Here is a 19,943-nt window from a genome sequence, read left to right as displayed (position 1 = left end):
CTTCCTGCATGAGACCAATTCCCCAGCAAAGCCCCCCTCCCTGTGTCCCACCCGGCTCCAGCGCAAGGCTGGCACATCCCGGGCAAGCCGAGCCGCGTTCACGCACCACCGACCCCCGAGCGGTTCTAATCTTCTGGTTTTTTTTTAATTTGCCTCACAAGGTAGAGTACATCCAGGGAATGTGCAATGTACAAGGAAAGTGCTGGGCAGGCGAGCGCGAGGGGAGGCGGGGGTGCCCCACGGGGCCCGGGACTCGTAGCTAGCAGGCAGCACGCTCAGTCGGAGGGCGCGTCAGGGGTGACAAAGGTGCCCTTCTGGTCCCACTGCATGTCCCGGATGCGGCGGATGGACTGGATCTGGGGCTGGAAGGCAGACCACTCATTCCAGTGTCGGAAGTCTCCGGTCTCAAAGAGGTACTGGTAGCCTCTGTAGCCAGGGTACTGGTACCCGACCCAGCTGTGGGGAAAGCAAACACAGGGCACCTGAGCGGGGTTGGCAGCTCCAGGCAGCAGCAACACGGCTGGTAGGTGCTCAGGGGGCCGGCAGGGCCTCCCTGTGCTGGCCACCAACCTCTGGGGAACAGGCCACGCCACCCAAAACTGCCCTGTCACCCAAAACTGCCATGCCACCAGAAACAGCCACGCCACCCAAAACTGCCATGCCACCAGAAACAGCCATGCCAACAGAAACAGCCATGCAGCGTTTTTTGGCTGACTGAGAGCCCGCAGCAGCCGTTTGGGAAGGACAGGGAGCCTGGCATGAGGCAGCCACCACTGCAGCCCAGCTTACGTTCCACTGGGCACCTGCACGCTGCCCACGCGGTCGCAGAAGCCATAAGCCCAGAGGCTGGGCACGTCGTCCTCCTGGATTTCCATCTTGTTGCCCTTGAAGTCAGCAGACTCGTAGAGGGAGATTTTGTGGTCCTCAGCCTCCTGGGGAAGACAGAGGGAGGGTGCTGGGCAGTGTGGCCGAAGCCCTGGAGCTGTGCTGCAGCGAGGCATCGAGCACACAGCCCTGGGCAGACCCCACCGGGCTCTCTGCTCCCGAGCACTCACCATTTTGATGGGACGCATGGACATGAAGCAGTCACTCCGGTAGCTGCTGGACCAGGTGTCCCAGCGAGGGTACTCGCCCTTCTCCAGGATGAACATCTCCCCACGCATGTTGGCCTGCTCGTAGGCCACCCAGCTGGGGAGAGAGGTGGGCAAAGAGAGGGTCAGGTGCCACGCAGCAGTTCCCCTCCTGCTCAGCCAGCTTGCAGGACAGTGGAGGGGTCTCCAAAAAGGCTGTGGCCCCACCGCCCTGCTGCCACCTTTCTCCCAGCCCAGGCACTGTGGCCTGTGCAGAGCCAGCGCTGATCCGTGGGCTGGAAGCTCACTAATGTTATAGTGTCCAAACCTGCAGCAGGCACCAGCACTCACAGTGCTCCTCTTCCTCAGCTGGGGAGCAGCAGGACCCCCGGACAGCTGGTGACACTGCAGAGTCAGCTCAGGGCTCTGTTGTCCCTCCTGCCTGGGCTGTGTAATCCTGGCATGCCCGCACGCCTCACTGCTCCAGCGCCAGCCCAGCCTGGCATCCATCCCACTGCTGGGAGTGGGGCTCATCAGCTGCAATGTCACCCCCTCAGCAGAGCCATGAGGTGCTGAGGTGCTGGGAATGTCATGGGTGTGGGGCTCCAGAAACCCCCGACACCACAACAGTCCTGCGTTTGCTGCTTCTCCTTTCCCTGCAGAACAGCTCTTCCTGCAGATGCCAGCAGGGGTTTTCCTGCAGGCAGGAGATGTGTTCAGGTACCCCAGGCTGCACAGCCTCAAGCTGGCTGCTAAAGCTCAGCTTGGTTGTTTTGCTTTCATCTTCCTCTAAGCATATTTTTGGGTGCAGAGTTCCATCAGTGGCTCTCAAGAAGCTTCTAAGGACCACAATGCCACCCAAGTTCTCTCCTCCCAATTTCACCCTTTCTATGTCTAGTGCAGCTTCCCAGGTATCATATCTGAGCTCCTCCCAGGCTGCTCCATCCCCATTTGTTTCAAGAGGAGTTGGGTATTCTGGGGTCCTAATAAAAAAGTCACAGGTGCTTCATGGTGTCATTCCAGGTCACCCTCTTGGTTCCTCAGGGATGCTGTCAGGACAAGCAATGTCCTGTGCATCCTCCCCACAGCTCTATCAGCCCCCCTGCATTCCTGGGCACGCTGTTTCCAGCCTAGCACAGCACGGTGGGATGCTCTTTCAACATGGAGATCATCTGTCTGCCCAGTTATCTGCTTTGGGGATCGTTTTTGTCCCTGCCTGTGTCAACTGTTCCCACGGCTTCGAGACCTGCCCAGCCCCCTTGTTGCTGCTCTGCTGCCTGGGTGCAGGCGGGTGCTTGTCCCTGCCCGTCCCTGCCTGCTCCAGCCTGGCCCAAGGATCCCACTTCATTTCACCTTGGCTCCTCTAAAATCTGCAGGTCCCTTGTATTCCATGGACAGCTCCAGGTGCCTGAAATGATGGACACGTTTCCTCAGCCCTTGGCTTTGCCTCTGGTGCCCTTTGCTTTGCGTGTGGCCCTGGCATCCCTCCCACCCATCCTGGCCCTCCTGTCCTCCTTGAAGGAGATCCCGGATGCCTGCTCTGCTCCTGTGTTGTCCCTGCTGTCCCTGAACGTCACACTGTGCCCGGGGTGCCTCCAGGGCCGTGTCCCCACCCACCAGGAACATCCCCAGGGTCACAGCCCCTTCCGTGGCTGGGGTCACTTACGGTCCGGAGGTGACAATGACACTGCGCACCCGGTCGAAGCCGCGGTCAGCCAGGTTCAGGCACTCGGCGGTGAACTCCATCTGCCTGCCCTGGAAGTTCTCCTGGTCGAAGACAACAATCTGGGGGTGCAAGGAAAGGGTTGGATGAGGACGGGTGTGCTCATGCTGGGTGACCCAACATGCCTCAGCCCACTGCTCCATGTGTCCCCCTCGGCTCTCTGAGCCTTCCTGCAGCTTCTCGGATCTGGTGCCCGCCCGTGCTGAGCTGGGCTCTGTGCATGGGCATGCCCAGCACAGGCTGAGCACAGGAAGGCTCCCCCAGCAGCTGTTCCTGCTCCAGGATGGCCTCATCCTGCACCTGGTGTTGCTGCTGCTGGTGCCCACAGCGGTGGGAAGGAGCTGCTTCTCCAGTGCTCTGTCTGCCTTGGCCTTCTCAGCCTGGCACGGTGTCACCGGAGCCCTCTCATCACTCACCCCCCATGCCAGCCCTGCTGCAGTGCCTCAGTGGCATGCTGGCACCACTGTGGCATTTCAGTGGTGGCCCTGTCACCCCTAGTGTCCCCTCCACCTCCCCATGGGACCCCTGCATGCAGGGGGTGACCAGAGAGAGCAGGTGACAGCAGCCAGCCCTGACACCACAACCCAGGGGAGAGCACTTCCAAAGCCCGTGGTCCCCAACAAGCTGTCCTGGCCAAGGCACCTTCAGACTGTTCCTCCCGCAGCAGCTGCCCAAATCCTGTGCCTGCTGTCAGAGGGGCAGAGCAGGGGTGGCATCACCCACACTTCCACAGTCCTTCCCCCTGGAACAATGCCCTTGTCCCTCAGCCCGGAGGGACACAGGGAGCCACAGGGCTTACCCTGAAGGCTTCTGGGGAGGGCTCCTCGCCCTTGCTGTTTGCGACAGGAGCAGGGTCGAGGGATGGAGTTGGAGCAGGAGCTGCCTTCTCCTTGTCATCCACAGCCTGGCCGGGAGCAGCGGGTTTTGTGGTCTCAGACATCGCGGTGGTGGGCTCAAGTCTGTCACAGGGCACCAGCAGCAGGTTAGAGGGAGAAATGGATGTGGGCACCCACAACATACCCCAGGAATGGTGACATCTGGATGGGGGCTCTCAGTGGGGTGGGTGGGCAGGGCCAGGGGAGGAGCTGCTGGAAGGTTCTCCAGCAGGAACAGGCAAGGATCCTGCCTTCATCAGGGGGATCACAGGATGTCCTGAAGTCCATACTCTCCTTCTGTCGTCAGGAGAGCCCTGAGCATGGTCCTAGCCCTTTAGGAGTGCCCAGGGATGGGGCCTGATGCTGTGCCAGCCACCGGGGCCACCCCGCACGGGGTGCACCTGGCAGCCCGGGGGGCACCGGGCAGCGTGTGAGGGGTGGGAAGGGGACAGCCCTGGTCTGCTGAGGCCCTGCAGCTGGCACCCTGCTGTGGCCCCCCAGGTGAGTGCCAGCAGCAGCTCCCCGGGGAGTGGAGGGCGGTGGGATGCTGAGCACAGAGGTGCTCCCAGACGTGACCACCACAGCGGTGGCCACGGCTTAGACCCTGAGTTTCCCTCTCCCCACCTCGGGTCCGGCTGCAGCCCGGTGTCCGGGGACTTTGTCCTCTTACCTGGGCAGCTGCTGCTTCTTGTTGGAGTGAGCGGGCTTGTGTTTCGGGGCGCCGCGAGGCCCCCACTTTATAGCCTGGCAAGGGCAGACCCCCGGGCGGGCTCACAAAGGAACTGCCAGCTCATCAGTGTCTGCGCGGCCGCCCAGTCATCACATCCTGCAAAGCGCTGGGCGAGCTGGAAGCCTCTCCCCGGCCCCGTGCCCAGCCGCTGAACCCAGCACTTTCCTTTGTGCCCCCGGCACAACAGAAGACCTGACCGTGCCACTTTGCAGCGCGCCCGGCACCCCGCGTGCGGCCGCCCCGCCAGGGCATATATAGCCCTGGCACGGCCCGGCCGGCGCCGGCACCGGCACGGAACAGCTCCCCTGCCCAGCGACCCGGGCCCGGGCCCGCGGCGACACCGCGCTGTCCTCGCAGCCCCGCCGTGCCCGTGCCTCCCCTCCAAACACGGAACCTCCCGCTTGGAACATCGCCCCGTGCCCGCGAGTGTCGGCAGCGCTGCCCTGGAGATGCCAGAGAGCGAGACCTGAGTGTTCTGAAGTGCTTCAAGAGCCGGTGTTTTCCAAACGATGTGTAATGGAAGCTGACACTTTGCGAACCACCTGAGTGCCTGAAAACAGTGTTTGTTCTCCCTTGGGAACGTCCCCGCTCACTGGCAGGGTTCTTCCTTTGCTTTTTAGCTCATTTTCCCCGTGCTGTGGTCACCCTGTACCACCCCTGGTTCTGCCACCACCACACTCATGGTTTTGGGGCATCAGCTCTGTCCGACTGGTGCAGGAGGGTCGTGGGGTGGCTGGTTGGGGACACACTGGCACCAGTCCCTGCAGCACCACAGCCTCTGGTGCCACATCTCCCCCACCCCATGGCACCTCGGGGGGACCTTCGCCAAGTCCCTCTGAGCCCCTGATCAGCTTTTCTGCATCTCCACACCCCTGTCCAGCACCCGCAGCTTCCCGCAGCATCCAGCACCAGCAGTGCCTCAGCCGGGCTGTGCGGGCACAGGGCTCAGAGCCCCGTGTGCTGCCCTCCTCTTTTGTTCCTCTCATGTGTCACCCAGCAGTGGTGGGGTCCAGCTGCACCCTCTGGGCCACTGCGCAAAATCCCCAGCAAAAAGAATGGATTGATCCCTTCTTTTCCCGAGGTTTTTCAGGGGGTGTGCTGTGCCCGTGACGTGGCTGGGTGTGAGGTCTGCTGCCCCATCACCCTGGGCACTGGCTCAGTCTGGTTCTCACCTTGATACTGAGCAGTGTTTTATGATTCATTATCTCAATTTGCGCTCGTTTCCATGGTTTTTACCCAGATTTCTAATTTAACCTGCCCTCTCTTCCTCCTAGAGCCAGCATGGGTGCTCTCCCTGTGCTGTCTCCCGGGCATTAATCACCAGGTCTCCCCACCCCCTGCTCCTGACTCTGCTTCCCCTCCCAATCTCCAGCACCTTTGAACCTGGGCATTGGAAAAGCAGCTCGGAGGGGCCAAGCCCTGCTCCTGATGGTGCTTTGCTCCTTACTGAGCACCCAGCATCCCCGTGTGCTTCCCTGAGCCAGTGCTGTGGCAGGGCTGACAGTAGGGATTGATCCTTGGCCATCCCTGAGCCCCCCAGACACAAAATTTCAGCCCTGCCATGGACCCTGTGCCCTGACTGCACCATCCCTCCCTGGCACAGAGATGCACAATTCCAGCACAGCAAAGAGCTGCCCTGGCAGCAGATGGCCAGAGCTGGCACAGTGTGGGCACAGAGGGCACAGGCACGAGGGTTTGCTCTGCCCTGGTGAGTCCTGCTGCCCGTGGATCTCCTGCTGCTGCATCCCTGCCAGGCATGAGTGGCACCGTGGGGGCACAGGCTCCAGTGACCGAGTCACACTGCCAGGACACGGCGTGGACAGTGAGCGAGTGGTGGTCACTGTGCTGGTGGCCAGTGCAAGCTGGGTTTAGCTCAGGCCACAGCGAGAGGCCAGGGACAAATTGTGCCAGTGCCAAGAGGGCTTTTGCTGGGCTTGCAGGTCCCGTGCAGCCCTGCTGTGCCCTGGGGCACCCGTTGTGCTGAGCCTCCCCAGCTGCCCTGCTCTGCCTCCCCGAGAGTGCCCGGGGCTTACAGGGCTGCTGCAGCTGCATCAGGGGGACTCTGGCTCAGCCTCCTGGCAGTTTTCTAGCAAGTTCTGTCCCAAAACACAGCACTCCCTGTGGACATGGGTTTTCCCATTGGGCTCAAGAGCCTCCATTGCCTGCTGCCTGCTCCAAGGGGCAGGCTGGGTGGGTGCCTCTGCCCAGCCTTTGTGGAGCCCTGGCACTACCCCGGGATGATTTGTGAGGTGTGTGGGTCACTGTGAGCAAAGCTGGAAGGTGTTTAGGTCCCCAAAATGTGGTGGCAGCAGAGTCTTTCCAGCACACAGAGGCAGGAGGTGGCTGCAGCTCTTCCCGAGTCATGATCTGCACCTCCAGTCCCTCCCGTGCCTTTTATACTCCCCACCACCACTTTCCATGCCCCTGGTGCCCACTTCTTATGGTGCCCATGGTTGTTGTGTGCCCAGCCTGCAAGGAGCCACCCTGGATTTAGGGTAGAGCTGCTCTGCCCTTGCAGGGAGAGCAAGTGGAGACATGTCATTCCTCCCACTTCCCAGAAAGGGGTGAGGAAACCTCTCTGTGTCCCCGAGCAGGCAGCACTGCCAGAGCTGGGACATGGCCCAGCCCAGCCCTGCACCAGGGAGGGCACATGGCAGGAGCACTGACAGTAGCCAGGGCTGATACCCCAGCCCTGGAGCTGTGGGGAGGGGGTCAGAGCCTGTGCCCGGTGGGCCAGCTCCATGTCCCGGCTCATCAGTGTCTCTGACACGGCGCCTTTGTTCCGGCCGGTCCCTCCTCCCCGCCATGTGCTGAGTTAGGGGTTTCAGTAATGCTCCCCTGGGCTCTGTCTCTATCTGGAGGCTATAAAAACCCAGCCAGAGGCTGCTGGACATGTCACCTCACTGGGCACCAGTGCCTCACCCCAGGTAAGCGCTGGAGCCTGGGGCAGCTGCCCCACGCCCACGGCAGGGCCTGGGAGCAAGCAGCTGTGGGAACACCCAAGATCCAGGGTTAGATCTCTCCTTGGCACCAGGAGCTGTGGTGGGGTTGGGGGTTGGGGGCTGTCCCTGGCTGTGGCAGGGGCAGGTGTTGATGGTCAGTGTGGGCACACAGCTGACTCTGCAGTGCTCCCCGCTCAGCACTGCCCTGCCAGCACCGGGGCTTTGGATCAGGGAGCTGCCAGTGGGAGGAGGAGTTTCCCCAGGCACGGGCAGGGATGTCTGCCAGGGCCAGGTGCCCACTGGGCCAGGTGCCCGCTGCTCCACATGGCCCTGGTGGCAGCTGCAGCCGGGCAGGGAGAGCCACAGAGCTCTTCATCTGCTCCAGCATGGAGCAAACCCCTTGTTGTCCCCCAGCTGCTGGTGAAGGGTGACAATAAGGGCTCCTGAGGTCATTTTCATCTGGGCAGAGAGACAGCTTTAACTGTCCCTTCCCCTGTGCTCTGGCAGAGCCACCATGACGCACCGCTGCAAGAAATCCTCTGGTCTCTGGAAGGTACAGGAGCCCCACAGGACCAGCACCCTGCCCTGTGAACACCCGGGAATGGGGCTGTAACCTTTGCACCCCCAGAGCCCCCTGACTCCCTCCATCCCCCCCAGATGGTGGTGTGGGATGAGCCTTTCTTCCAGGGCAAGAAGCACGAGTTCACCACCGACTGCTACAGCACCCCGGAGCACGGCTTCAGCACCGTCCGCTCCTGCAAGATCGAGAGCGGGGCGTGAGTGGGGGGTCCCGGGGCACGGCCACCCCACGCTGCTGCGGGACCCCGGCTAGCAGGGGGGTTGGAGGATGGAGGCCTCCAGAGCCTTTTGCTACCCGAGCTGCCTCCTGTGGGCAGCGCTGGGTGCAGCGAGCACAGCCCGGCTGCCAGCGGGGCGGTGGGCGCGCCGGGGGTCTCACCCCTCCCGCCCCGGCAGGTGGGCAGGCTTCGAGCACTGCGGCTTCCAGGGGCAGCAGTTCGTGCTGGAGCGCGGCGAGTACCCGTGCTGGGAGGCGTGGAGCGGCAGCAACGCCTACCACGTGGAGAGGATGTGCTCCTTCCGCCCCATCGCCTGCGCCGTGAGTGCCCCCGCCCCGGCTCCCCCCGCGGGGCATCCCCCGGAGCCCACCGCTGGCCAGGGTGGCAGCGCCAAAGCCGTGCCCGTCTCGGCCGCAGGACCACGGACGGAGCAGGCTGATGCTCTTTGAGGAGGAGAACTTCCAGGGCAAGCGGGCGGAGATGAGCGACGACTGCCCCTCGCTGCCCGCCCTGGGCTGGGGCAGCAGCACCGTGGGCTCCTTCCTTGTCCGCTCCGGCGCGTGAGTACCCGGGGCTTGCAGCAGGGCCGGGGATGCTCGGGCAGCACAGCCGGGGATGCTCGGGCAGCAGGGCTGAGGATGCTCGGGCAGGAGGGCTGAGGATGCTCGGGCAGCACAGCCGGGGATGCTCGGGCAGGAGGGCTGAGGATGCTCGGGCAGCGGGGCCGGGGATGCTCGGGCAGCAGGGCTAAAGATGCTCGGGCAGGAGGGCTGAGGATGCTTGGGCAGGAGGGCTGAGGATGCTTGGGCAGGAGGGCTGAGGATGCTCGGGCAGCGGGGCCGGGGATGCTCGGGCAGCAGGGCTAAAGATGCTCGGGCAGCAGGGCTGAGGAAGCTCGGGCAGCAGGGCTGAGCATGCTCGGGCAGCAGGGCCGGGGATGCTCGGGCAGCGGGGCTAAAGATGCTCGGGCAGCAGGGCTGAGGATGCTTGGGCAGCAGGGCTGAGGAAGCTCGGGCAGCAGGGCTGAGCATGCTCGGGCAGCAGGGCCGGGGATGCTCGGGCAGCAGGGCTGAGGATGCTTGGGCAGCAGGGCTGAGGATGCTCGGGCAGCGGGGCCGGGGATGCTCGGGCAGCAGGGCTAAAGATGCTCGGGCAGCAGGGCTGAGCATGCTCGGGCAGCAGGGCTGAGCATGCTCGGGCAGCAGGGCTGAGGATGCTCGGGCAGCAGGGCCGGGGATGCTCTGGCAGAGAGCTGAGGATGCTCGGGCAGCAGAGCTGAGGATGCTCGGGCGGCAGAGCTGAGGATGCTCGGACAGCAGGGCCGGGGATGCTCGGGCAGCAGGGCCGGGGATGCTCGGGCAGCAGGGCCGGGGATGCTCGGGCAGCAGGGCCGGGGATGCTCGGGCAGCAGAGCTGAGGATGCTCGGACAGCAGGGCCGGGGATGCTCGGGCAGCAGGGCTGGGGATGCTCGGGCAGCTGCGGGGGCTCCGCGGCGCCGCCAGCCCCGGGCCAGCGCCGCTCTCTGCTCTGTCGCAGGTGGGTCTGCTCGCAGTACCCGGGCTACCGGGGCTTTCAGTACCTCCTGGAGAGCGACAGCCCCGCGGGCGAGTACAAACACGTGCGGGAGTGGGGGTCCCACGCGCAGACGGGCCAGGTCCAGTCCATCCGCAGGGTGCAGCAGTGAGCGCGGTGCCGTGTGAGCCGCGGGGACAAAGCTCAATAAAGGCTCAGTTGTCCAAGGCGGCGCTGGCAGTTGGGGACAAGGGCCATGGGGGTGCGTGGCCGGGAATGGTGACACTGCCGGAGGCAGAGAGGGGCTCTGCAGCGGCAGGGATGAGGCGGAGGGGAATTTTTCTGCCCGGAGGTGCAGGGGTTCTGCAGGACCCCCACACCCCACCACCACACAGACACCATCTGCTCCTCCAGCACCTGCCAGGGGCTGAAAGGAGCTGCAGGATCAAGCAGTGTGCACCTATCCCCGTGTCCATGCACACCCTGTACCCATCCCAGCACTCTCACCCAGCTGTACACACCCCTGCACCCATCCTGGCACCCATCCCTCACTCCCGCACACCCAGTGTGCAGCCAAAGCTGAAAATGCAGCCGGGAAGGGCCGGTCTGGAAAAATTCCTCATTTCAGAAGAGCTCTGGAGGAAATGTTTTATGTGGTGAAAATGTCCCATCCATGACATTTGCAGCAGCAAGGCCACCAGGGGAGGGAATGCTGCCCAGCAAGGGATTCTCTCCGCAGGAAATCACAATTAAAAAGGCTAAATAGAAGCAGAAACAAAAAGTTGTGGGATGGGCTGAATGAAACCCTCCTGCGCCCCAGGGCAAACCCATCCGGGGCCGGCAGCCAGGGAGACGCGAGGAGAGGATCCTGTCACCCCCTGCCCTGGGTACCCCCTGTCCCTGCGCAGCTCCAGAGCCCTGGGGGGACGCGGGGGCCGGGAGCGGGGCCAGCACATGGCCAGGCACGGTGGGCAGCTGGCGGCGACACCAGGGGTCCCCGGGGAGCCGGCGGGGACTCGGAGAACAATGAGGGAGCCCAGCAGCTGCTCGGCGCTGCGGAGGGGCTGTCACCACCCCCGCGCGGCAGGGGAGCTGTCCTTGGACAGGGCTGTGTCCCCAGGCCGGGCTGGCCTGTCTGCCATCCGTCCCCACCCCATCTGTGCCACCGTGTCCCCAGGGCTGTGCCCGACAGCCCCTGCCCCGCTTGTCCCGCGTCCCCTGCGTCACACCCATGGCTGTGGGGAGCCCGTGATTTCACGGTGAGCGATGCCTGGCAGGGGGTGACAGTGGCCTTGGCAGAGGCTGTCGTGGTAAAGGGGTCCCCAGGGTCTCCCGCAGCGGGAGCGGTGCGGGGAAAAGGTGACTCGGCCGCATTTCCAGCATTAAAATTTAATGCGAGTTGCAGCATCCTCCTGCGCCGTAGGTAGGGCCGGGGGGGCCGGGGGCTGCTGGAGGAGGAGTTTGCTCGGCCGCCTCTTCCTCGGGGATGCTCTGGGAAGGCTCCAGCACAAAGGAGCGGCGCGGCGGGCAGGAGCGAGCGGAACCGGCGCCCCCCAGCCCCAGCCCGGCCCCCGGGAGCAGGTAACGCACCGCGGGCATGGCTCCGCTCCCTGCGGACCGGGATGGGGCGCCGGTGGGGTCTGGGGGCGCGGGGAGCCCCGGGGGCCGCCCCCACCTCTGGCGGGAGCGGGGGGCGATGTCGCGCCGGGATTCGGGGGGTCCTGCGGGCATCGCTCCCGGAGGTGCGGAGCCGGAGGATGCGGCCGCTCCCTCCTCTCCATGCCCAAAAACCACCCTCCTTCTCAATGTATTATTCCCTGGTTATAAATAACCCCACTAGAGGCCCCCCTCGGCAGGACCCCCTCCTTCCCCGGGGGGAGCAGGCAGGTTCCCTCCCTTTGTTCGGGCAGGAGCAGCCGCGCATCCCGCAGCGTGTTCCCGGCCACATCCCGGTGATCCCGTCCTGGGCAGCCTGGCACCCACCCCGGACACTGCCTGCAGCCCCCCCCTCAAATCAGAACTAACTGCTGCACCGCTTGTTTGTATTTTTTTTTTTTTCCAGAATCCTCATCAAGAATAGGGCTCCTGCCAGGTAAATGGATTCTTGCCTGATTTTCAATGCTCCTGGGAGGATTTGTAGCCAAAATGCTCGTTTACTGCTTTGTCTCGAAGCCCCCGTTTTCTCCTAAAGCTGATGATCCCAGGCGGGGTTAGAGGCGAGGCTGGGGCCGGCAGCCCCAGGCACAGCCCAGCCCTTCCTCCTCCTCAGCCTTAACCTGGCAGATGCTCTTCTTGCGGAGCCATTTTCTCTCCCTCATTGTCTCGCAGCCTTTTGTGTGTGCGGGTTGGTCCTGCCCTGGGAGCCAGGAGGAGCCCAGAAATAATCAGATTTTCAGGCGTTGTGGGCTTGCAAGGAGCCTTTCACCCCCCTTTTCTGCCGGGCTGCCCAGCCCCAGAGCTGCAGACAAAGGCAGCAGTGCCTGGCACCCCTGCAGCAGCACCGGAGCCTGGGCAGTGCCAGAGCCTGGGCTCTGCTGGATGGCAGCAAGGCTCGGGCAGAGCTGGCAGGGCACAGGGCAGGGGTGTCTGCCCACCCTGCCGGGATCTGGGGGGTCAGGGTGCATGGATGCCACATCCCACAGACCATCTCTCTGGGATCTCTGGCCTGTTGTGCCCTCATCTCCCTGCTCCTGCCCGCAGTGGAGCTTGTGCTCCTCTTCCTCCCTCTGTCCTCACTCGAGGAGGGGGTTTAGCCCCATTTAATTCGGGTGTCCAGCCCCCAGGGCCGCTGTATGTGCCACCCACGAGTGTGGCAGAGGCAGCTCAAGCTCACGCCCAAGACGAGTGTTTAAGCCAGCCCTGTCTGCACAAAATTGTTTTCCCTCCCTGTCCCCTGGGATCTGCTTCATTCCCAGGCCACAGAGGCCACCCTGCCCCAGCACAGGCACCTCCCTGTGCTCGGATCCAGCCGGGGATCCGTGTGCCAGATGCTCGGTGCCATTCCACATTCCCGCAGCTGGGCTGCAAGCGCTGTCCCCAGGGCAGGGACTGTCCCGCCCGCAGCGCCGGCGGCTGTGGTGACAATGAGCCCTGGGGAGCAGGAGCGGCTCCGCAGCTGAACTGCGGTGTCACCACGGCCCCGCTGCCCCGGGACCTGCTGCTGTCCTGGGCAGGGCAGGGCACAGACATGGGCTGGCTGCTGGCACCGGCCACGTGTCCCCAAATCCCCGAGGAGATGGAGCAGCACCCTCTGCAGTGCGGCTGTGACCTCCAGTTGCCCCAGTTTAACCAGTGCCTGTGGAACCCAGGCTCCCAGATTCAGCTTTACCCCACGGCAGGGGCAGAGGTGGCAGCAAAGTGGCAGTGGCTTTGGCAATCAGTCCCTGCCTCCAGTGAGGTAGGGACAGTTTGGGGCATTGCCACCACTTCTGGTTGGTGGTTCCAATGCCCCCCTGTGCCTGGTTCAGCTCCTTCACCCTGCAAGGGGACAGGGGCAGGGAGGTGCGTGCCCAACCCTCCTGCCAGGCTCCTGGCTGGGCTGTGCCTCAGGATGGTGCCCTGTTTGTCCCCCTTGCTGCGCTGGTTGTTTCTTTTGCAGCTGCTAATGACTGACCTGAGGTCTGTTCACACAGTCCCCTCGCTGCCTCCATGGCACAGAGCCACGTGGAACAGGGGACATTGCACAGCACTCCCGTAGCTGGTGACCACAGGTAGGACTCTGGGGAGGGGACACAGGCAGTGCCAGCCCCATGCTCTTCCACCCCTCGTGTGCAGGGAGGTGCTGGGAAGTTGGGATCATCCTTCCTTCTCAGGGCCCCATCTCCTGGAGGGTTCTGCCCAGGCCCCAGCGGGGTGCAGGGGCTCACACCATCCCCAGGGCCACCTGCACGAGAGGATGTGTCCCCCACATGTGCCCAGCAGTGGGGAGGGGGTGGCTGCCACAGCCCAGGGCTCACAGCATCTCTGCTCCTCAGTGCCACCACCCCAGGGGCACGGCCCAGCTCCTGCCCTGACCGTGCCCAGAGGGGAGCCGGGCCCAGGAGCTGCCATCACACCAGAACATGATGCCAGAGCCGGGCTGGCCCCAGCAGAGCACCCTGGCACCCTCTGCCATGGCGTGGAGCCACCAGCCCGGCCACTGCGGGGGACACGGCCCAGGAGCCTGCGGTGGTGACACCTGAGGACACGGGGCTGCGTGTGCACACGGCTCTCCTGCAAGGTGCTGGGCTGTCCTTGCCTCCCTCTGCTCCCCCCAGGCCTGTCCCCTTCCCTGAGCACGGAGTAGGAGGAGGGAGTGGGGGCAGAGCAGTGCCAGCTCCTCAAGGTGACACGATGGCCAGAGCCCAAAGGGGCTGTGTGTGTCCCCACTGATCCTGCCCTCCCTCTGGCTGATGCTTGCTGAAACACCTGGTTTGTGGAGCACCCTGGAGCTTGGGGAGGAGCAAGGGCAGTGAATCCTCCTGCTGTGGCCCCTGCAGTGGCCCTGTAAGCAGGTGGGACCTTGTCCTCACCACGCAGCCACTCGGGCCCTTGTCCCCACCCAGGCAGAAGGACGGGGGTGCAGTGGGCTGGGGACAGGCACAGCTCATGGCAGGTGTTACAGCCTTGAAGTCCAAGATGGAAAAGTGTCTCTTGGGGACCAGAGGAGCTCCTGCCATGGGAGGAGGTGACCCAGAGGGACTCGGGGCAGAGGCTTTCCTGGGTGCCCCATCCCATCCCTGTTTCTTGGGGCACAGTGCTCCTGCAGCCCTTGGAGCAGTGCTCAGCCCCTTGGAGAGGCAGCTTCCAAAGGGGATGGGATAAGCTGTGGGTCACCTTTCCTCTGCTCCACGGTGGTTTTCCCTGCTGGATCTCCTCCTCTCTGCACGTGCAGTGGGAGCTTGGTCAGTCCTGGAGCAGCTGCCGTGGTCTGTGCTGGAGCCTTGCCCCAGACACTGCCAGTGATTCTTTCACCCTCTCCTCCTTTGCTTCTTCCAGCTCCTTCAGAGTCCTTTAGGCACTGCTGGGGCTGTGTCCTCCATGCATCCTGTCTCTCACCTTTCCCAGCACCAGGGGTGGGAAGTACATGTGTACATGTTGTGAGGGGCCTCGGGTACCTCCCTGGCAGGGATCAGAGGGGCAGATGCCTGCTGAGCATCTCTTTCAGACAGGTTCTGTTACACCAGCTAAACCCTCCACTAACACCTCCCCAAATGCCAAAGCCCAAAAACGCCTCCTGCTCTTGTGAGCCAGAGCCCTGCTGCTGCTGGGCCTGGCTCTGCATGCTGCCAACATTAACCTACTAACCTGCTGGGACCCCTGTGCCCTCCCCGGGGCTGCCACGGCCCCTGGCACACGGACTAACCCACTAACCAGCCCAGCGCATGCCCTACTAACCCACAGCAGCCCTGCCTCCTGCCCACTAACCACGGCAGCAGCACTGCCTTTAAAGGGGAACAGAAAAGCTGGAAAAAGGCTTTGGAAGTGCCAGGTGTCAGTGCCAGGCTGCACAGGCAGGGGTAGGCAGGGACAGGCAGAGAGAGAGAGGGCTGGCTGCCCAGCACTGGGCGGGAGTGGTGTTGGGCAGCTCCTGCCCCTGCAGGCAGCTCCTGTCCAGGGCAGGAGAGGGAAATGCTGGTCCCTGGGCAGGAGAGGGGACAGTAGTCTCTGCTCTGGGCAGGAGAGGGGACAGCAGCCCCTGCCTCGGGGGCACGAGGAGAGGGTTTCTCCCCACACGCCCTGCCCAGCTCTGCCTGTGGAGCCTGTTGCTGACTAGGAGCCTAAAACGGTTTTATCAGCAGAAGCTTTTCAGTTCCTTTTTAAGCCAGTAGATCTCTGTTACTAACACATTCCTGAACTGAATTAAACAAACTAACCATTGCTGCTTTTCTCTTCATTTCTCTTGCAGTGTGTGTGTCCTCTAAGGCAGACCAGTGCCCTGCTTCTGTTACTAACCTGTACTTTGTTCCCACTGTACTAATCCTCCCTGTTTCTCTCTTGCTACTAACAACTCTCTTTGCACTTTGCCTCTCGGGTGCTGTTTGCCATGACAAGTGACAGTGGCTCCTCCTGGACTTACTCACCTGCAGCACTCCATTTTCCGTGCTGCTGAGCATCCCTGGCTCCCGTTGGGTACCGTGGGAAAGAAGATGCTCAGCCTGGGGCACTTTGAATTTTTCCCTCTTGGCCCGTTTTCCAACAAATTTCACGTGGCACAATGAGGAAAAGAGGCTGAGTGGCAACAGGACAGCACAAACCCATTAATAATGACTGGAAGTGGCTGTAGAGACCCAGCAAACCCAGTTTGCAGAGACATTCAGCCACAGAGCAAAGCCATTGCCGTGAGCCTGAGCTCGGGGCTCTCCTGAGGCCCCAGGTCACCTGTCATGGGCAATGTTCTCGTGCTGCTCCCAGCGTTGGTGCTCCTGGGCTCCTCTCTTCACCCCCTGTGTCTCTCCACAGTTTCTCTTGTGCCTGGTGCATGTGGAAGCCGCTGCTGGCAGCGTGAGACTAACTCAGCTCTGTGTCACTGCAGGGTCCCCTGGCGCCAGCCAAGGACTGGGGTGGGTGTCACAGGGGCTCTGCCATCAGGTGATGGGGGCACGGCCTGGCCTTTGCTTTGTGCCCATCTGTCAGCCAGATGAACACCCCCAGCCTCTGCAGGACCCTGCCAGGGTGAAGGATCCAGGCCCTGGGTGGCTTTGGCACGTGGCAGGACAATGACAGCGTTCAGGGGGACAGAGCCACGCCCTGTGTGCCAGCAGAGGGTGGTGGTGGCCCTGTGCTGCTGGCTCATGGGGACATCCCAGACTGTGGCTGTTGGGGGTCACAGCAGCTCTGTCAGGGGGGGCAGATCCAACAGGGCCCAGCTTGGCACTCTTGGCTTGGCCTGTGCTCTCTGCTCCCATAGCCAGAGCACCCGCTGTCACTGGCTGATGTCACTGTCACCCACGGCAGCTCTCCTGCCTGCACTGGGAGCAGAGCCAGAGGGGTCTCCTGAGTGGCCCCGTGACACTGCCACCTCCCCTGGGTGGCCCCGTGACACTGCCACCTCCCCTGCTAGGTGCCAAGCCCAGCCTGCTCCTTTAGCTGGGGGGTCTCTCTCAGGATGATGGGGGTCCCCTCCCCACCCGGCTCCGTGTCTGTCCAACCTCCACCTTGTCCCACTAATCCCCCAAGGGCCCTTCCCTTGCACAGCTGCCACCGGGATGGGTTTTAGGGCTGATGCTCCTGGGTTTGATGGAAGGCAGAGCCAGGGCAGAGTGGGGAGCACAGGGGCAGGAATGGGACAGGAATGGGACAGGAATGGGACAGGTCAGGCCCAGGGTGGGCAGGTTCAGGGCTCCTACACAGAACAGGAGCACCACCAGCTCTGGGCTGGAGCTGTCAGAGCCCACCTCTGTGAAGGACCCTCCTCCCCACCCCACAGACCCCCCCTTCTGCTCCAGAGCAGCCTCCCTGCCCCCAGGGGGACCTCCCCAGGCTGGTCCCCCAGGGGAGCCGTGGGACCACCAGTCAGCTCGATGGCAGAGGATGCAGCTGGCAGGTGTCACCCTGCACAGTGGGGACAGGCCACCAGTGCCCGTGGGTGGCTGCTCCCCGCTCAGAGCAGGGCAGGAGCGCAGAGAGGCTGCACCAAACAGCCAGGTCACTCCTTTGCTCTGCTCCTGCACTTCAGGGCTGCCTGGCCCTACTCCCCAGTCCCCGCGGCTGGCAGGAGTTGATCCCTTTGTCTGTCTGTCTGTCCATCCCTCTCTGCTGGTGTCCCCAGAGCTGCCTGGAGAGGGGCAGGAGGTGCAGACCCCCTTTCAGCTGTGCTGGTGGACGTGTGGCCAGGGCACGCCAGCAGTGACACGGGCAGAGGTGCAGCCCTGGGGACACTGTCCTGCCCAGGGCGCTCCAAGCTGGTCAGGGCTGCCCCTGCTCTGCGGGCACAGCCACCAGCCGGGAGTCCCCTGAGCCACCACAGCCCCCAGGACGTCCCCACAGCCCCGAGGATGTCCCCACAGCCCCGAGGACGTCCCCACAGCCCCGAGGATGTCCCCACAGCCCCGAGGATGTCCCCACAGCCCCCAGGACGTCCCCACAGCCCCGAGGATGTCCCCACAGCCCCGAGGATGTCCCCACAACCTGTAAAGTCTACTGTGAACATGGCAAGTGTGCAACCACCTGGCTGTCTCCTTTCTCTTCTGTCTTGGTGCAGCGTGGGGGGCTGGGGGAGCCCTGTGGGGCTGAGCTGGGGGTGCCCCAGCTCCCGTGGGGGTGTGGGGGACCCAGGACAGGCCGTTCTCACCGCGGCATCACCGGGGTCACCGGGGGTGTGGCGGCACCGGAGGGGCCCTGGGTGGGCGGAGGGGACAAGGGGCACGGGAGGGCTGGCAGCCCCGGGCAGCCCGGCTGGTGGCTCTGGGGGCGCGGTGGCATCACCCAGCGCGGGGAGCAGGGCGGGCACGGAGCCCCCGAGCCGGGGCAGCGCTGCCGGGGCTCTCGGCGGTGCCGGGCCGGGCTCGGAGGGCGGCGGCAGGTGGAGCTCGTGCTCCAGGAAAATCCGTGCCCGGCTGCGTCCCTGGAAGTGCCCGAGGCCGGGCTGGACCGGGCTTGGAGCGACCAGCCACAGTGAAAGGTGTCGCTGCCCGCGGGTGGGAAATGGAAGGGATGAGCTTTAAGCACCCTCCAGCACAAACCGAGCGCGGTTCTGCCATTCCAGGCTGGCACACGGGAAGCAGGACACGGCTCCCGCCTGCCTTTCTGCGGAGGGGGAGGCTGGACCCCCCCGGCTGTGGGGAGGGGTCCCGGCTCCATCCCCTCCCGGCGGGGCGGGGGGCAGCAGCCGAGCTGCCGGGCTGATTTTCCGGGTATTTTTCGTGTCACAGCCCGTGCCCCCAGCCCGTGTGACAGGGAACGAGCGGCAGAAGTGGTGTTTATTTACATCAAATTGAGCCGCGGTTCTGTGGGAAGGATCCGGGGCATTTTGGGGGCTCTCTGCCACCGAGGGCCCTGCGGGAAGGGATTGTGAATGCCCCAGTTACCTTCCCAAATTCCCCGATTGCCTTTCCCAAATTCCCTGATTGCTCTTCCCAAATTCCCCAACTGCCTTTCCTAAATTCCCCGATTGCCCTTCCCAAATGCCCCGACTGCCTTTCCCAAATGCCCCATTGCCCTTCCCAAATGCCCCAGCGCTGGCCTGGAGCTGCCGAGGGACCCGGGGGGCAGGCAGGGAGGCAGCCCAGGAGCAGCTCCGTGTCCTCAGCTCTGCCCGAGCCACCGCCCTGCCCTGAACAGTGCCTCTGTTCCCACTTCTGCAAATAAGGCATAAAAAACCCCACAGAGTTTCCATTTTCCCCTCCTTCCCTTTCAGCAGGCGGGCAGATGCAGCTGGGCTCACCCTTATCCAGGTTTTTATGAGATGCTGGAGCTTTATCCCGGGAAGAATCCTGTGTTTGCTGTCCCCAGCACCTCACAGGGACACAGCCGGGCTTTGATCCACCTTAAGTGGGAAAACTTGCAGGCATCACCCCTGCCAGCAGCTCCCTGTGGGGCTGCTGAGCAGGTGCCCTGGGCAGTCAGAGTGCCTGCTCACCTTGGGCGAGGAAAATCCAAGGAAAATCCTCCTTAACTCCGTCCATGCCCACCGTCTGCAGCCTTCTTTTCTCTTTCCCCCAGCTAGCTCTGTCTGTTCCGTATCTTGCAGCACATGTGGAGTTCTGAGCCAGGCTGGAGCTGAAGGCAGGACATCCTGGCACATCTTGGGGCAGCTAAAGTGTCACTCACAGAGCTCAGAGCCACCGTCCTTCCCTCTTCCACCCTGCAGAGCAAGGCAGGGGCTGGGGCTTGGTTGGGCACCAGGATAAAGCTTTCAGCTGCCAGAGAGCAGGTTTAGTTGAGGATCAGGGAAAAATTCTTAAAAATTCTTCCCTGTGGGGGTGGTGAAGCCCCGGCTGTGGGTGCCCCATCCCTGGAAGTGTCCAAGGCTGGGTTTGACAGCGTTTGGAGCAACCTGGGATGGTGGCAGGGGTCCCTGCCCATGGCAGGGGTGGCACTGGATGGGCTTTAAGGTCCTTTCCTACCCAAACCATTCTGTAATTCCATGTCATTCCAAAGGGTCCCAGATCCCGATTTCTCTAGGATCAACCCTGTTTGGGCTCTTCCCTCCACCGGGAGCAGCTCCAGGCCCGTGCAGCCACGCTCTCATTAATATGTGGGATTGGGAGGCGATCCATAATTAGATGCTAACTGAGTTTTCTCTAAGTTGGGTGAGGGAAGGTCACCAAGGTAGGACTGGAGTCAGCTTATTGTTATTATCAATCAATAACC

General features: G+C 63.2%; 2 protein-coding genes across 3 annotated transcripts; one reads left to right on the top strand and one right to left on the bottom strand.

Moving 5' to 3' along the window:
* Nucleotides 1-147: 147 nt before the first annotated feature.
* CRYBB1 (crystallin beta B1) lies at nt 148-3,752 on the bottom strand. The gene is made up of 5 exons (XM_064392454.1): nt 3,593-3,752; nt 2,737-2,855; nt 1,056-1,188; nt 790-932; nt 148-456 (listed from the first exon to the last, which is right to left on the bottom strand). Exons 1-5 carry the CDS (start codon nt 3,731-3,733, stop codon nt 276-278), a joined length of 717 nt encoding a protein of 238 aa, XP_064248524.1. The 5' UTR covers nt 3,734-3,752; the 3' UTR covers nt 148-275.
* A 4,284-nt stretch (nt 3,753-8,036) lies between these two features.
* Nucleotides 8,037-17,797, top strand: CRYBA4 (crystallin beta A4). 2 transcript variants are annotated; one of them, XM_064392249.1, is made up of 4 exons: nt 8,037-8,457; nt 8,555-8,697; nt 9,675-13,360; nt 13,625-17,797. In XM_064392249.1, exons 1-3 carry the CDS (start codon nt 8,188-8,190, stop codon nt 9,820-9,822), a joined length of 561 nt encoding a protein of 186 aa, XP_064248319.1. In that variant the 5' UTR covers nt 8,037-8,187; the 3' UTR covers nt 9,823-13,360; nt 13,625-17,797. The 2 variants fall into 2 exon arrangements, 1 of the variants encoding a protein (XP_064248319.1); XR_010348613.1 differs by lacking the exons at nt 8,037-8,457; nt 8,555-8,697 and having other exon boundaries at nt 9,856-11,231; nt 11,713-13,360; nt 13,625-15,509.
* Nucleotides 17,798-19,943: the final 2,146 nt, after the last annotated feature.

The sequence above is a fragment of the Passer domesticus genome, chromosome 17, assembly GCF_036417665.1.
Source record: "Passer domesticus isolate bPasDom1 chromosome 17, bPasDom1.hap1, whole genome shotgun sequence".
NCBI classification, from domain to species: domain Eukaryota; kingdom Metazoa; phylum Chordata; class Aves; order Passeriformes; family Passeridae; genus Passer; species Passer domesticus.
This window is presented reverse-complemented; position numbering and strand designations above follow the sequence as displayed.